The sequence below is a fragment of the Excalfactoria chinensis genome, chromosome 3, assembly GCF_039878825.1.
Source record: "Excalfactoria chinensis isolate bCotChi1 chromosome 3, bCotChi1.hap2, whole genome shotgun sequence".
NCBI lineage: Eukaryota > Metazoa > Chordata > Aves > Galliformes > Phasianidae > Excalfactoria > Excalfactoria chinensis.
Genome location: NC_092827.1, coordinates 56,222,313 through 56,239,044, shown reverse-complemented (window position 1 = coordinate 56,239,044; position 16,732 = coordinate 56,222,313). Strand labels below are relative to the sequence as shown.

Genomic DNA, 16,732 nt, shown 5'->3' with positions numbered 1-16,732 from the left:
TCCATGCTCTAAATAAAAACAAATGTGTTAGTTGTACAAACATTGTAAGTTGTTCATGCAGTTTTGCAATGGCAGCCTTAATCTGATAGAACTGTAGAAAGGAATAATTACGGGTGGACAGTGAAGGCTTGGAAACAGATTTTTATTCATTGTCTGTTATTTTGTTTCCTAATTACTGAATGTCTAGTTTGCTCTTGAGCAGGCATCTGCATTTTTACTAGAAGAGGTTAAGTCACTTCCTTTCCTGCTATCCAGTTTAAGTAGCAAAATGGACTGAGAATCATCCTAAAGGAAGAAATGTTATAAGAAAAAATGTGTGGAAAATGTATGAGCACAGTATCTGTAGAGGCCATGAAACTGCCAAACTCAGAATCAAGCCTTTCAAATATATAAACCAAAACTGTATTACTGTCTTATGGGAGACGAGATACTTTTTTCCTCTCTTGATGTACTGTAAAGGCTATAATGACAACTATTTCAAAATTCATGGTTTTAATACTTAGAAGTGTTTGTGTCCCATTTCAGTAGTGGGAAAGTATTATGAGGATCTTCAACTGTCTGAGAAGCCATAAATGAGAAGCTGAATTGATAACATTCAGGCTGTAACTGAATCCTAACTTGAGAAACTTTTGTAAAGGTCAAGGAATCAAAAATCACAGTGGGGAACCTGGTTGCCCTCCCCCAGCTCCTTTTTCTGTACAGTGAAGCAACATATGAGTCTCATAATTTTCTGGTCTAGCAGAAATTAAACAGTGCTTTTATAGTATTTTTTTTTCCCCCTTTTCTCATGATGTCACTGTAGAGTGGAGGGTAAAACTTTCTGCTTTGAGTTTAACAGCATGAAAGAATTTGTCCAGGAGTTCACTGAACTAGAACATCAGTAATTAGCTTCTGCCATGGAAGAGAGTTACAGGCTGGAAGGGTGAGGAAAAATTGTCACTGCTTCAGAAGCCTTTGCTTACATGAGAGGGAATGTAGATAGAAGTGCTGTCGCTACTTTTAATGCGGTAGTTTTAACACTTTATAGGTGAAGTGAGCTGCATACTAAAGCCATAGAGCTGCAAATATAGTTTTCTAACTTTATTATAGAAATGAAATGATGCCAATAGGAATGTACAGCTTCTGTAATTCATCACAAAAATGTAATTCTGCAAGGGCAGGGCCAAAGGATGCACAGACAGTTCAAAATTGTTGTAAGTGCTCTGATTCTGAAACTGCTGTTATTAAAAGATGTTACAACTCCCATCAGAATGAAGCCTAACTGGCCACTGTCTTTTGAAAATACCAGAATTCAGAGCTGATGAAGTGCATGCTTTGCAAATGTGTTCAGAGGTTTGTTTCTCCAGGCTGTCACTCAGAGATCTGAGAGGTGAGCCTGTATTGGAGGCAGATGGGCATAGTTAGGTGGTGGGGCAGCTCTGTGCCTCCTCAGCAGCTGTGCTGTCAGTGTCTTTGTGTGACTGTATATAATATATAGCATTAACCACATAAAGATAATGATCAAGCTACAGAGAAGTGACTTAGGAACTTCTCCTTTATGTTCTTGGATGCCTGCAGACCGCAGGAGTGGCTGGTATAAACCTGGTGGTCTTCTGAGTCCATTCCTCGGCTGTGAGTGAATATATCCATATCCACACTTACAAGTATGAAAACATAACCCCATATTGGAAAAGAATGATTCCAATTATATAGAAAGCTGGTGGATGAACTTGTCCAGGCTGCCACTTGGTCATGTTTTCAAGCAGAAAAAACAATTTTCTTTAGAAAGTTGGAGAATATATTGCCTATAATTTTGAGTATCCAGATTCTGTTAACTGGAACTCTGACCTTTTCCCAACCCTGTGTTGCATGACGTATATTGCGTTAGAGGATACAGCCTGACTTGTGTAACATCTGTGTGGCTTGAACTGGATGTGAACGGGAAGTTTTTAGCAACAACAGATTATGAATGTAAATGACAATACAACGAAGTGCTTTAGGTTTGTCAGAGAAAAAACAGGAGTTGTAAGCATGTCATTTATCTTCACTCATATAACACCAGATGCTGGACATATTTCTATGTTAAGATTATATTAGATGTACTTTTTTTATCACTTTTTTTTTTTTTTTTTAATAAGAAATTTGTTTAATTATATATTTGCTCTTTTTGGTAAAAATTCACACCTCTTTCACCAAAATGCTAGAAGAAGCACAAATAAAGCCCCCATCACCATCAGCCCAACAGCTCTGCAAATATGTACTTGCATGTTCTGAAGTATTTCTGTAGCTGCTAAGCAGCAGGTATCTAAATACTTCCAGAATCAGACTTAAGAGGAGAGCCAGAATCTGTAACTTGGCCCCCAACCTTCTTGAAGAGCTCTTTCCATGGATTTACTTGAAAGTTGAAGGTTCTACTGTGCCTGCCCTTGATGTTGGACCTTGGACTGAGGTGCCTTCCTGCAGTCATTGGGCTTTCGACACCACAGGGCTGGCAGCCTTGATGGTTCCTGCTGCAGTCTGGGGGTCACCACTTGAATAAAGGAAGCTCTGTGCAACTGGCCAGTTCCTGCTAGACATTACGTCAAATGTGCAGCTTTTGTAAGCAGGAAGTCACACTTGGAAAGTAGGTGTATGTCTTTTTTTGCGTGGCTCTGAAATATTTTATGCTTTGAAAACAGCTCACTTTTGGTTGAATTGATTATAATTTGATTTTGTTGAATTATTGTGCCCCTCTTGTTTCACAAGAGTTAAAATTTTCAGCTATCATGCTAACCTTACATATCATTTGCATCAGAAGCTTTTAAATAGTATTAAAAATCTTGAGGAATGCATGCAGTATGCAATTCTATAAAGCTCTTACAAACACACAGTGCAGCTGTAATTAGTGCAGAAGGGTGGGTACTCAATTATATGTTTAGTGGAAGGAAAGATTGCTAAAAAAAAAGTAGTGGGAAGCTTTAGAGGAGTTTGGTAATTACCAGGTGTACTCTCTGCTACCTGAAGCCATTGTTAAACACCAAACAAATGCACTGTGTTTGGAAAAGTCAGCTTGTTCCCAGAGTAACACAACTTCATGGTGAATATCATCAGCTTCTGTAGCACCTCCTTTTCTTCACTCTCCCTGTATACATATATTTTCCACCTTTCTTTCTTGAAAAAGAAAGGATTTTACTTGTGAGCAGAATGTAGTTAAACATCCATTCATCATCCTAGATTTTCAGGTAGTCAGCATTTACAACTTCTACATTTCAGGGCTTTGAGAAATACATAATAAAACCTCTGACACTGGAAACTTTAAGCAAAAAGCAGTCATGATTGTCAGTGTGGCTCTGGGCAGCCTGATCTGGTGGTTGGCTACCCTGCCCATGGCAGGGGGTTTGAAACTAGATGATCATTGAGGTCCTCTTCAACTCAGGCCATTCTATGATTCCATGTTACTGATTAGGGAAAGAGGTATGTCTTTGAATGTGTTGTCAAATGTTTCTACAAAGACAGTATTTACAAAGTTGTTCAATCTTGTTCAGTTCGTTTTATATTTTCCCTGTACATCAACAGTACTTTAGAATTCAGTAGTAATTTCCCCTTTAGTTCTGCTCTTTATCCAATAGCACATTGGTTGCTTTGTTCTTTTTCTAGTTGTTTGCTTTTCACTCTTGGCTTTTGTGTCCTCACAATGCTAGCCAATAGTCTCAAGACCAGGTTTGGTGACAAAATGTCAATAAGAAATGCTGAAGATTTATAAATAATTATTTCTAGTAATAAGATATGAAATTGACTCAGACCCTCTGTAGTGTCCTTGTAAAGTCATGCTTTGGTCATCTTTTCATTGTATTATTTTTTAAAGCACATTCCTGTCCCAAGCAGTATTGCATCATCTCAGGATATAGCACCAGGGAGTGTAATGGGATGGGAGCCTGCAATATCTATAACAAATAGATGCTTTTCCTCACAAAAATTTCATCTCCACACACTAAAATATTCTGGCCTCCCAGCTTACTTGCTCATATGGCACGGATATATTGGCTGGGTTTTTTTCTTCTTGGTGTGAGGAACAAGCTTTATCCAGACTGTGGAGCAGGTCAGGGTAGAAGCATTTTGTCCCTGCTTTGGTTTTGTGAATCTAAATGTTTTCTAGAATAAGTATCAGAATCTGCTGTATGATAGAAGGTTTTGGGAAGTTATTATCTAGCAAGAAAGAGAGGCAGTACAGCCCAGCGGCTTCCTGTGGCTTCGTGTCGAAGGTGCTCCTCAATTTTAGGTGGCTTCTTTGGTTCTGAAACCCTGGCTGCTGCTGCCATGCTGGCAAATGTTCACTCTTATGGTCTGCCCAGAAGCAGGGCTGTTTCCCTACTGCTGTTGGCAAAGCCCAGCTCTGTGCACATGGAGATGTCCCATGCCAGGAGCTGATGGCTGCTGCTATGGTCTGGGAAACTTTGGTGGCTTCTGTATGTGCTAGAGCCAGATGCTTCTAACTGTTAGTTTTGTGCTGCTTATTCTGTTCTGAGATAAATTTCATCCTCTTGGATCATGCCTTTACCAGGTGTATTAATGGGTAGCTTTCCAACTTGCAGTTATATTTTGAAGTGTATCACTGTGAGCTAAAGACATCACTGAAATGCAAGTTTGCAAGGTACTGCCTCAGTCTGAGATCAAAGGTGGAATATTAGGAGCAAGAATTTTGTTTATGTTTTTTTCCTTTTTTTTTCTTTTAAAGGTAACAAAAATCAGGTTCTAAGGCAGAGAAGAAATTTAAGAAAAAGTTATCAGTATGCTGTTGTGCTGTTGCTGCTTTTTCCTAGGTACTAGAGATGGCATGAAGTGAGACGTTACTTTTTTTAAACTCTTTTTCTCTTCCATAATACATAAGGAAGGCCTAACGCTGTACAGAAAGAGCTGGGGGCTGTTCAGCTTGGAGAAGGCTCTGAAGTAATCTGATAGCGGCCTTTCAATATCTAAAGGGGGAGCTACAGAAAGGAAGGGGACAATTTTTAGCAGGGTCTGTGTGATAGAACAAGGGGAAATGGCTTCATCCTTAAAGAGGGTAGATTTAGGTTAGATATAAGGAAAAAGTCTCTTACAGTGGGGATGGTAAGGCCCTGGAACAGGTTGCCTTGAGGTGTGTTTGATGCTCCATACCTGGAGGCTCTCAAGGCGAGGCTGGATCAGGCCCTGGGCAGCCTGATGTAGCTGTTGTGTCCCTGTTCATTGCAGGGGAGTTGGACTGGATGACTTTTAAAGGTCATAGGATCATAGAATTACCCAGGTTGGAAAAGGCCTCAAAGATCATCAAGTCCAACCACAGCCTAACCATAGTACCCTAACTATAACAACCCTCTGCTAAATCATAACCCTGAGCAAAGTTGGTCCCTTCCAACTCTAAGGATTCTGTGACTCTATGATATACATACATACATGTATGAAAATGAAACATTGTTAAATTCTACCTAAACTTTGTTGGTTTGTTTTTTTTCTTTTGGGAGGGGCATAAGTTTGTATTGGTGTATTTTGGTTTGGTTTTTGTTTTGAGGTGCCCAGCCTGTAAGAGGTACTGTTACAGAATACTTGGACTGTTGCTGCCTAGAGGTTTACAATATCCCAGAGAAATCTCTTCTTTCTGTTGCTTATGTTTTATTTCACTGGTGTTTGTGGTATCAGCATTTTACTGTTTTCTTGTGATTCACTGAGTGTGAAAATAGAGAAAGCAAAATAGAGACATTGTGAAAGTCTAGTGGGAAAAATAGAATTAAGAAAAAAAATTCTTCCTTATTTGTGACAGGTGCTAAAACTGAGACAAACTTGTTTTAATTTCCTTTGGAGGGGTTGCCTCTTCTGAGGAATTAATGGGAACTGTGTGAGTGGAAGTGCCTTTTCTGCCACTTTAGAATGTCAGAGACGGACACTTATTTTCCACGCTTCTTTCTGAGCTCCTTGCTCAATTAATGCAGAAACACACAAGTCTAGCAACAGCATCTGATTCTCTTACTTATTTGTTTTAAACAGCTAATTTTTACTCTATTAAGGTATAAGCTCTGGTGTGTGTCTGCATTGGATTATGTTATCTCATATTAAAAACATACAATTCTGTTTAAAGTTAGGCTGCCAGAATCTGGAAACAGAATCCATCTCTTTTTGTATGTCAAAAAAAGATAGATTGTATTTTAGCTTATGTGGTTGTGTTTGGGTTTTTGGTTGTTGTTTTTTTTTTTTTTGCTGTTAGTTCAGAACAGTGTGAAGTTCAAATGTGCTTATACATTCCTTTATGTATTCTGAGGCTGATGTGGCATCTGCTAACATGCCACATCTCCACCGTAGAATTAGAGTGTTACTAAGGATCACATTTTCTAGAAGGACGGAGTGCCCCCTCTTCTTTTTAGGATGGCATGTGGAAAGGCAAAAGTGCACTTTTGTCCCATCTCTTTTTAATGTCTGTGCTCTTACAAGGCTTTAATGCTATCTGCATGGTTTTGCTTTTTGAATGAGATCAGCAGAGCTGGATTGCTGTAGACTATAGAACCAAAAAACTAAGGTTTGCTGTCTTTCGTTTTGCTTCTCAGCCCCAGAAGAAAAGGATGCAATTAAAGGACAGTATGAAAAACTCATGGATGCTTATGGCTGCTTAGGAGAGCTTCAGCTTAAGTCTGGTAAGTGACCATCTGTATGACTGAGATTATAAAAATGTCCAGACAGCACTGGCGTGCTATAGAGCCAAATGGCTCAAGTTGTCCACTTAGCATGTGAATGCTCATTGCAGTCTGTTATCTATAGTCTGGAAAAGATCTGCTTCTTCTTATATAGTGCAAAAAGCATACTGTTAAGTGATAGCCCAAAATGTTTGGATTTCCTTTTTTGTTGTTGTTGTTTGTTTTTTGAAGGTTCATATTTAAACAGCAAAAAATCCTGGCTATTTGAGACTGTAGTCCTACAGATTCCCCATCCTTTCTATAATGCCCAATTGCCTTTAATTGGGAAATTCTCATGGATGAAGATTTGCAGAAGCAGGCCTTTAACTTCATCTAGCATTGTGAGGAATATTTATTATTACTGCTTTCAATTTTGGTACAGTTTGGGAATCTCGATTTAGCACAGGACTTGCTATTATACTGCCCACAGGAATTTTAATGGAAATAGCACATTTTAGGAAGAGGGCTTCAATCATTGATTTGAAGGAAATAGTACTTGGCACAGCAGGCTTAAAATCTACTGATGAACATGATGCATTAAAACAAAAGCTTAAGGTTATAAAGCATTGTACAATTCCAACTTGTCTGTACTCATTAAGGAATACAGCATAAGCTTTGTTCCCACAGTCGACTTAATGTAAGCCTTACTTTTGACTTGAGGGGATGGCAGGATTGATTTCCATATAACTTGGTGCTTGATCAAGGAATCTGTCTGAGACAATGGTGGCATGAGCACTTCCTTATTTAAAAGTGTATTTTCTTGTCGTTCACTTGCCATTGTGTGACTCAGGGAATGTGATATGGGATTGATCTGAAGAGGTGGCTGCAATCCGAAAGATTTATGTGTCAGTATTTAAAACTCTAGGTCCGTCTAGTCCCTTTAAATGAATGCAGGCTTTTTGTTTGTTGTGATTCTTGTGGAATTAATTATGCATTTCTATAGAGATTTATATCAGTTTGTTACTGCAATTAAAAATGGAGGACTCATGATTGTTTTTTTTCTTGGCACTTGGACCTGTTTTTCCTCATAGGAGTCTAATTAAACCTGTTGTAATAGTAAAGGAATGTGGTCAAGCTCTTCAGGTTACAGATGAGTTTCTTGTACATGATGGAAACTAAGTATATCTGGTTTTAGCCTTCATATTAAAAAGTGAATAATTTCAGATGGGATATAAAATATACTCAACCTTATTTTCTCCTTTTTATTTCTGTGTTCCCCGTGTCCTTACTTCTTGAACACCTGCTTCAGTGCCTGTAAAGTGTGAGGTTTTTCCTCTCTAAGCTCTGTCACTGCACCTTTTTCTTCTTCTAGTGTTAAATTACAAGTACTGGTACAGGATTTCCTTTGGAAAGCACTGTTAAAAATTGTATTGGTAATTGGATTAAAAAAGGTTCCTACTGGAGGTCAACTCCTAATTGTGATTGAGTGAAAAGTCAGGAGGGTCATGCTGTAATGGTAAGCAAAGGTAAGCAAACACTGCCTGCTGCTAAGTGTGTTTTAAAAAGCAAAGATGATGGCCTGCGTGCTACTTCACCAGTAAAAGGGCAGCTCATTTTTTTTCAGTCTCATATTTTCCATTTTGATGTGTAAGTATGCCTTCATCCCTTTAGCTTTTGCTTACATAAAAGATTAATGCTAGAAAGGCATGCAATGTAATGTTTTTGCTTTTTTTTATGTAATGTATTCTAGCAGCTGCAAACAAGAGCATAATTGGCCAGCTCTTCTCTGCCCATCAGTGATCAGGAGTATCACTATTCTTTTACCTTACTGATGGAAATGTGTGGATCATAATTAATAAATGTACTGAAAATATTTTAAATAGTACATTCCACTGGGATATTAAAAGAGCATATTTGTAGAGCAGAAGGGGAGATTCTTTCAAGACATAAGAAGATGTCTCTGAGCACTTTAATCCTTAAATATCGTTACTTAGGGATCCAAATAAATCACATTGTATGCCTGCTAGAGTAGATCACGCTTTTCACAAAGAAGAAGATGAAATATGTGAAGCTGACTCACAAAGTTAATGCTTCCCATCAGTGATAACATTCACTTCTATTTACTTCTCTCTGTTAGCATGACTCACTAAGTTCTTCTGCTTTCTTTTGTGACATGGATGGCAGCAGAATGAGTTGTACAATGTTTCTAAGCTGTTTCTCATCCAAGATTTTGCTGCCAAAAAAGATCTTGCTGCAGCAAATACATTTTCAGCAATGTGTTAAGTTCTGGTTTTGCAGTGTTTGGTTTAGATGTTGTGATGTCATGAAGGAGGGTGCATATAGAAGGTTCTGTACGCTATCATCATGTATCATCATGCTAACATTACTTAGTTTAGTACAGCTGCTGTGTTTAGGGAGGCACTCTGACATCATTTGTCTGTCTGTATGTACTCTTACACTTGTACATGCTGTGTGTTTGTCTGACAACCTAAAGGAAGGATTTTTGAAGGCAAAGAGGCCAGCTAAGTACATTTCCTAGTATATAATCACTTTTAAAAAAGAGAGAAAGAATATCTTTGAGGCTAGAAGTGTCATTTGAAAAGCTTTATTTCTTTTTGTGATTGAATATAGATTTCATTGGAGATTTTCATCTAGTTGCTTAGAATTAGATCATCTGCTGCACTCTATTGCTAATTTTGAAGAAAGGTGAGAGGCAATAATACCTTTGACTCTTTTTTTTTAGTGGACTATCAAGTGAAGCAGAGATATGTGAGGAGATAAAATGCTGTAGAAATGGAACGTGCTGGGGGAATATAAGGAAATAGCATGAATATTGGAATGGAGAGTGATAAAAAAAATGGACTGAATTCATTTTTGAAAGGTGGTTTTATGTGGAATATTCAAGTTAAAAGGACAAAGTCAGGCTTGAATATTGCCTTCTTTAAACTGTATCTCCTAAAAGGCAGCTCTGAAGTCATCCCATAAAATACAAGGGAAACGACTGTTGTGAGTCAAGTGGACAAGTTAAATACAGAAACTGCAGCTCATTATAGGTGTGACATACCAGAACTGCATTTCCTGCAGCAGGCTTGCTGAAATTCCATTCAAGTAGTTGGCTTCAGAAGAGCTTTCAAAAAAACAGATAAGGACAGAAGTTATTTTTGGGTTCTTTCTCTGCCAAAAAGTTATTCCTCCTCTGTTTCTCTTGTATGACTTCATAAATAGGGCATTCAGCACATATTGCTGGGAACAATGCATTTCTAACCTTTCTTCCAAAGTGTTCTTTACAGACAATTGTGATGATTTATAGCTGTAATGGGGCAAAATAATGATCTCACAAGAAACACTTTGCTTTTCACTCAAATGTTTATTCAAAGAAAAAAAAAAAAACAAAACTGGGAGGAAATTAGAGATTTCTACTGTTGTGATATTCTATTGCAGTTCTTAAATCACTTTCATAGGAAGGTTTGAGTTGGAAGAGATGTTTAAGATCATCTAGTTCCAAAACTCCCTTGCTATAGGCAGGGACACCTCCCTCTAGACCAGGTTGCTGAAAGCTCCAGCCAGCCTGGCCTTGAATGCTTCCAGGGAGGGAACATCCACAGCCACTCTGGGCAGCCTGTTCCAGTGTCTCACTACCCTCACAGTGAAGAATTTCTTCCTCATGTCTAGTCTAAATCTACCCCCTTCCAATTTAAGGCCATTTCCCCGTATCCTGTTGACACCTGCCCTTATAAACGGTTCCTTCCCAGCTTTCCTGTATGCCCACTCCAGGTACTGGAAGGCCACTATAAGGTCTCCCTAGAGCCTTCTCTTCTCCATGCTGAACAGCCCCAGCCCCTTACTTCCCTCACAGGGGAGGTGCTCCAGTACTCTGATTGTCACCATGGCCCTTCTCTGGACCCTCGCCAACAGCTCCATGTCCTTCTTGTGTTGGCTGGACACAGTGCTCCACGTGGGGTCTTATAAGAGCAGAGTAGAGGGGCAGAATCACCTCACTCAACCTGCTGCACAAACCTCTATTCATGCAACCCAGGATATGGTTGGCCTTCTGGGCTGCGAGCACACGTTGCTGGCTCACGTTGAATTTTTCTTCAACTGGCACCCCCAAATCCTTCTCCTTATGGTTGCTCTCCAGCTACTGAGAGCAGATGTGTCTAAAGTTTAGAAAGGCCAATACAAAGCAGAACTGTACATTAAATTATTTGTACAAGTTTAGAAGAGAAAAGAAAGAAGTAAAGAAAGACTTTCTTGTTGAGAGGGCCCAGCAGCTGATATGGCTGTTGATACAGACTGGAGGGTGAGTGCCAGACCTGGAGCCCTGATCACACCACAGGAAAGAAGTTTTCTGTTTTCTGGGATGCTTTTAGTCTGCCTTAGTGCCAGTCCCATTTATCATTCACTTTGCAGCTGCCAGCTGAATGCAGCCCTCTTTCTGTTACTGCAGGGCACACTGACATCAAGGACAAATTAGTGTAATTTTCCTCCCATTGTATCTCTATTAGTTACTTTGTGTGTGTGTGTGTGTGTGTGTGTGTGTGTGATATAACAGCTGTGGCTCCTATTTTAAGAAATAAGACTGGAGTCAGGTTTCCTGCTCCAGATGTGCAAGTAGCTCCGGAGAGGGCATAGCTTTGGTTTAGGCTTGACTGCTCATTTCTTGGCTTTAAGTGTTGCTTGTTTTTATTTTTTTCTAAATCCATTTAGCTATAGAAGTTTTGATCAGAACAAATATAAATACTCTTAATACTGTTTAGCTCATTTCAAAGGCAGCAGCCCCATATGTGCTTCATAATGCTGCTTCCAGGTGGATTTGACTGGACTGTGTGATGTATTTTTTGCAGTGACTGGTGTGGTGTGGTACTTTAAATGCTATCTGCATGGGAACAGTTTCACTGCAAACTTAAAAAGTAACAATATTTTTACTACAATTACAGTATTGGAAATGCTAACGAGCTGTGGTTTTGAAAAGTTAAAGCTTCAGGCATTAACAAAGAAATTATGATGTTTTAAGGAATGTCTGTGTTTCGGCTTTCTCAATTTCATTAGCATTGTGGTATTTTCATAGTTAGCTCAGCAAAAACAATTTCATTACAAAAGAATCTTTCTCATGCCACGGCCTCACAATTGCCTGTACTGTCAGAAATTCTAAGTCCTGTTGAGAGCAGGAGATTTTCTGTGGGGGAGGGTTTAGAAAGCCCGGAATGCAGCTCCTCACATTCTTTTGTAGGAACTGCTGGATAATAAAAACGAATTGTGTAGGAACTGCAAGAATCTTGTCTGCTAAAAATGTTATTTTTCTTCCACTGAACGAACAGTTACCAAATGATGTAGCACTTGCAAGTCTTAGAAATGGAGAAAGTCAATTTAAATTTTGCTCTTTATAGAAGTTACGTGCACCACTAACAGTAGCATATGTCCTGAAGGAAGCAATCAAAGCAATTTCTACCAGTAAATTTAAGTGTGTTTAGGTAGGGTTGTTCTTGGTACATCTGTTTCCATGTTAAGTGGTTAAGTCAGTGACTGACAAACAAGCAGAAGTGTTTGTCCTGTGGCTGGTAATGTTAGGTTTCTGCCATATGAGGTGCTATTTAGAGATGTAATACTTATGTTTTTTTCCTTTGAATTGGCATTTTCTGGCTGAGAAAATGCCTAACTAAAAGATCAGGTGGAGGTAGCTCAGTTATCACTTCCTTCACAAGCTTGATGTAGAAATCGGTTTATTTCAAATCATAAGCAGCCTGGATAGAAGGGAAACACAGGGTCAAGACAATGTGAGGAAAAAGAATAGGGATTGAAAGAAGAGATTCCCAAACCAAAACTGATATTCCTGCCAATGAGGGAAGCATGGGGAAAAGTGTGTATTACTGTATATAGCTGCATATCTTAGTGATGAATAATTTCTTAGATTTTAATGGTGACATAATTAAAAGGTGAATAATCTTTTGGTAGCATTAATTTTGCTGTGTGAGGCTCTAGGAATGTGAGGGGTTGCTCAGAGCTTTCTCACTGTTCAGGACCTTGAGGCTACCTCTGGGCTACTGGTAAGGGTAGGGCATGGCTCATGCATGAGCACTGTCATTAGGATATTGCAGTGAGCCATGAGTGGCACACCCATCAGGCAACATCAGGTAAGGATCTTCCTCACCCAGACAGTGCAGAGTGCCCCAGGCACCTCTGGGAAAAGTTGCTGAAGACTGTGGAAGTGCTTGTACTCCTTGTCTCAGCATCCCAGCCAGCCGGCTCTCTGAGCCTATCACTAATGATTTTCTATCTCTGAAGCTGACTGATAGAAAGGCATATTTTAATTGTGTTTCTATGCATTGCTTTCAAACTGTCATGAATTGAGTTTTCTCTGAGCTGATTAGCGTTGCAGGGTTTTACCAAAGTCACAGAAGCTATTAGCTTTCCTGTAAGAGAGCTGACCCCTTAGTTCTTCTGGAGGTTGCAAAGCAGAATTTCATTGGGTATGAACTACCATGGTGATAACTAATGTCATCTTCTACTCTTAATCTTCTATAATTATGCACATTCTTGTGCAAAGAAGGAATAAACTATCAAGTATAAGTGTTTGTAATCCTTCACTACAGTGTTGTCTAGAAAAGTATAAAAATGTGCTTTAGAACACTCAAGGAGAGCACAGCATTCCCTTGTTATAGAAAAAAAAATGTGATGAACAGTTGTTTGTTTTTCTTTTTAATAAATGCCACCTACGCTGGTCTTTATGCAATATTGAAGTCAGCAGAACACAGCAGAATGAATAAAATCCAATCTCCCACCTTGTCCTGCCATCTCAGACCCCTGTGCCTACACAAATACTGTAGCCCTGCTGCAAGCCAGCCCCAACTCCAGTTTTTTGTGGCTTACTGGTGATCTGGAAGCAAGGGCTCTGTTGACATTTCAGGAACAAACTAGTTGTTGCAAGGGAGCTTGTTTGCATTTCTGAATGCCAGACTGCTGTGGAGGATTGGAGAGTGGTCCTGCAAAGTTGGTTTAGTCCTTCATTTTGGTCACAGCAACCCCAGGCAACTCTACAGACTTCTTGGGAAGAAGTGGCTGGAAAGCTGCCTGATGGAAATGGACCTTGGTGTTCTGATGGACAGTTGGAATATGAGCCAGCAGTGTGCCCAGGTGACCAAGAAAGCCAATGGCATCCTGGCTTGTATTAGGAACAGTGTGGTGAGCAGGACTATGGAAGGAATCCTGCCCCTGTACAAGGCATTGGTGAGGCTTCACCTCGAGTACTGTATTCAGTTTTGGGCACCTCAGTACAGAAAGGACACTGAGGTGCTGGAGCGTGTCCAAAGAAAGGCAACAAGGCTTGTGAAAGGCTTGGAGAATGTGCCCTATGAGAAGAGACTGAAGAAATTGGGGCTGTTTAGTCTGGGCAAGAGGAGGCTGAGGGGAGACCTTATCGCTCTCTTCCAATACCTGAAAGATGATTGCAGTGAGAGCAGGATTGGTCTCTTCTCACTGGTGACAGGTGACAGGATGAGGGCAAATGGCCTCAAGTTGTACCAGGTTAAGTTTAGGTTGGATATCAGGAAAAAACTTTACAGAAGGGGTTGTTAAGTACTGGAATAGGCTCCCCATGGAGGTGGTTGAGTCACCATCCCTGGATGCATTTAAAAACTGTTCGAACGTGGTGCTCAGGGACATGATTTAGCAGAGGATAGTACTCTTCAGTTGTGATTGGAATTGATGATCTTTAAGATCATTTCCAACCTAGGCGATTCTATGATCCTGAAGTGTTTACTTTCGCTGTTTGAAACTTTGCTGCATCAGATTGTCACCAAACCCTTACCTAAATAAGGCCCAGTGACAAGCTATTGGCAGGTCAGCTGTTGTTTCTGCTTTGGCAGAGGAATAAATCTGGGCTTACTTTTAGGTTTTCTTGCAAACCTGATTTAGTAGGATGACACTGCTTCCATAAGAGGCCAATTTGAGTGAATCAAACAGTTTCTTCCAGGCAGAACCAGCATTTTCAGAACAATTGTTATGTCACTGCTTAATTACTTTGTCAGTTTAGAGAGGGCGAACATTTTAGAGAGGTTGAAATCGTTATGTGTACTGAAGTTTGTGGTGCTGTTCTCAAGCTTCAAAATTTATCCTTGAGTTTTGGGGCCCTTGAGTTCAGCTGCTTCATGGTCTCAGCCTCTCCTTCACAACTGTGAGAAACGAAGTTGTTTCTAACAGTGTTTGAGGTTGTCATCTATCATCGTATACTCTGTTCTGTGACCAGAAAGAAGTAAATCTTGAGAACTGGTAATACAGAATCTTTCTGAACAGTTGAACACAGCCAGCTTCAGCAGAAACCTCTGTAGGCTCAATAACTTTAAAATCCTGAATTAGTTTGAAAAACCTGCAGCAAAGAATGTCCTTTATCTCACAAATGACCAGCGTTCTATCTTTCCTTGAATCAAATCCAGTGAAAAATGTATGTTCTTCTGGGGATGAAATTTGTTTTTGAGTAGTGCTGTGACAGATAGCTCATTGCACTTCATGAACTAAGAGGGAGAAATGTAATCCGGTACAGGGGAGGGTGGGTATGTATAAATATTGTGGATTATTATGCAATTTTACTCACTTACCTGTAGTCAAAAGGAACTCAGAAATGCAAATGGCCATGGATGATGCGCTTGCGGTTTGCTTTTCTTTCCTGAAGCAAAGATGCTGTCCCCTGCTGGAGCCCTGTCAGCATTACACATGACAGAAGGAAATGAAATAGCTGTGTCCTCCTGTAACCCTTCTGTAACTATCGCCTTCTAGGTGACACTCGGCTGCACTTTCTGGTCCTGGTGACGGGCTGTACGTCGGTGGGAAAAATCCTGGACGCTGAAGTTTACAAAATTACTGCAACAGATTTCTGTCCTCTCCAGGAAGAAACAAAGGAAGAGGAACGTGTAACTGCCTTGAGGAAAATACTGAACTCTGGGATGTTCTATTTCTCCTGGCCTAATGCAGGCTCAAACCTTGACCTGACTGTGCGAGCTCAGAAGCAGGGTGATAACCACTATGAATCTGGTAACTCGTTCTTCTGGTTAGTACTGCATGTTTGTACCCAAGTCTTCTGTCAGTCCCATCTGTATGTTACAGGTCAAACACCCTCAGTGAGAAAGGAACACGTGTGTTCCAGATGTGCCACCTTTCATTGTCACATCCTTTTACATGACCTGTGGCCTCAGTGAATTCATTGTAAAGCAGGGTCAAGAAAGTAACTTTCATTGAATTAAAATTAATCCGATAGTGAAATGCAATTCTAGTAACTGGAAATGTCTTAAACCTTATTTCTGTTGTGTTTCCGTTGTTCATAGAGCTCCTTCTCTACAAGTTATGAATAGCTTCCCCTGCAGTAATAATGTGCTTTAAAAGTTGTCTGACAGTAACCTCCACTTGAACTTCTCATAAATCACATAATCTGTGCTGACATATGTCTTACAAATGTATGAGTTTAGAGACTGTAGTTTAATCCTTCAATAAAGTGCCATAGTTTTTGTGCTGAAAACATCAATATTAATGTTTGCAGATCAGTGTAAATGTTGCATAGAAGGACACTCCAGTGATCCACTGCTCTGCAATTCTTATTGTGGAGTTGGGAGGAAAGGAAAACTCAAGTGCTGGGTTTTATATCAGCTGGGTGGGTTCACCATGAAGACAGACTTTCTTTACAAGTTCTGTCAGTGTTGGTTTATGACTTTGGTTTTTGTTTTATTTTAAACAGAAAGATATATAGGAAATATAGTTACACTGGAGATAAATGAGGTTGTAGCCTAAAGTAGGTGAATATAAAACAGGCAAAACAATTCATAACGGGTGATAAACATGAGAGAACAGTTCATTCAGGCTGAATAGTCTTCCTAGCTATGATGTTATATCAAATAATAAGGTTTAGAGATGCTATTTTCACTCAGAAGGAAGATACATAAAACTTGCTTTCAACTTTGCTAATGATGCAAAGTCAAAAAAGCTCAAAAAGCTCCCCAAGCATGTCAAGTCTGATACATGGTACAAATGAGCGGTGTTCCAGTGTAGAAACCCCAAGGGTGGGAGTATCTCCTAGTTAAAAAATAAATCAGTTTTTAAAGTAACTCTTTTTACCTGTATCATCTTCTGAAGCTTTTGGAAAATAAGTG

General features: G+C 39.7%; 1 protein-coding gene across 2 annotated transcripts in view; it reads left to right on the top strand.

The window, feature by feature from the left end:
* The window catches only part of SYNJ2 (synaptojanin 2), a 60,812-nt gene that overhangs the window by 2,235 nt on the left and 41,845 nt on the right, over nt 1–16,732 (top strand). The window contains exons 2-3 of one of the 2 annotated variants that reach the window (XM_072331761.1): nt 6,534–6,620; nt 15,369–15,639. In XM_072331761.1, the coding sequence (XP_072187862.1) occupies nt 6,534–6,620; nt 15,369–15,639 (358 nt within the window). The remainder of the gene's footprint in view (nt 1–6,533; nt 6,621–15,368; nt 15,640–16,732) is intronic. The other variant, XM_072331762.1, reaches the window with a different exon arrangement.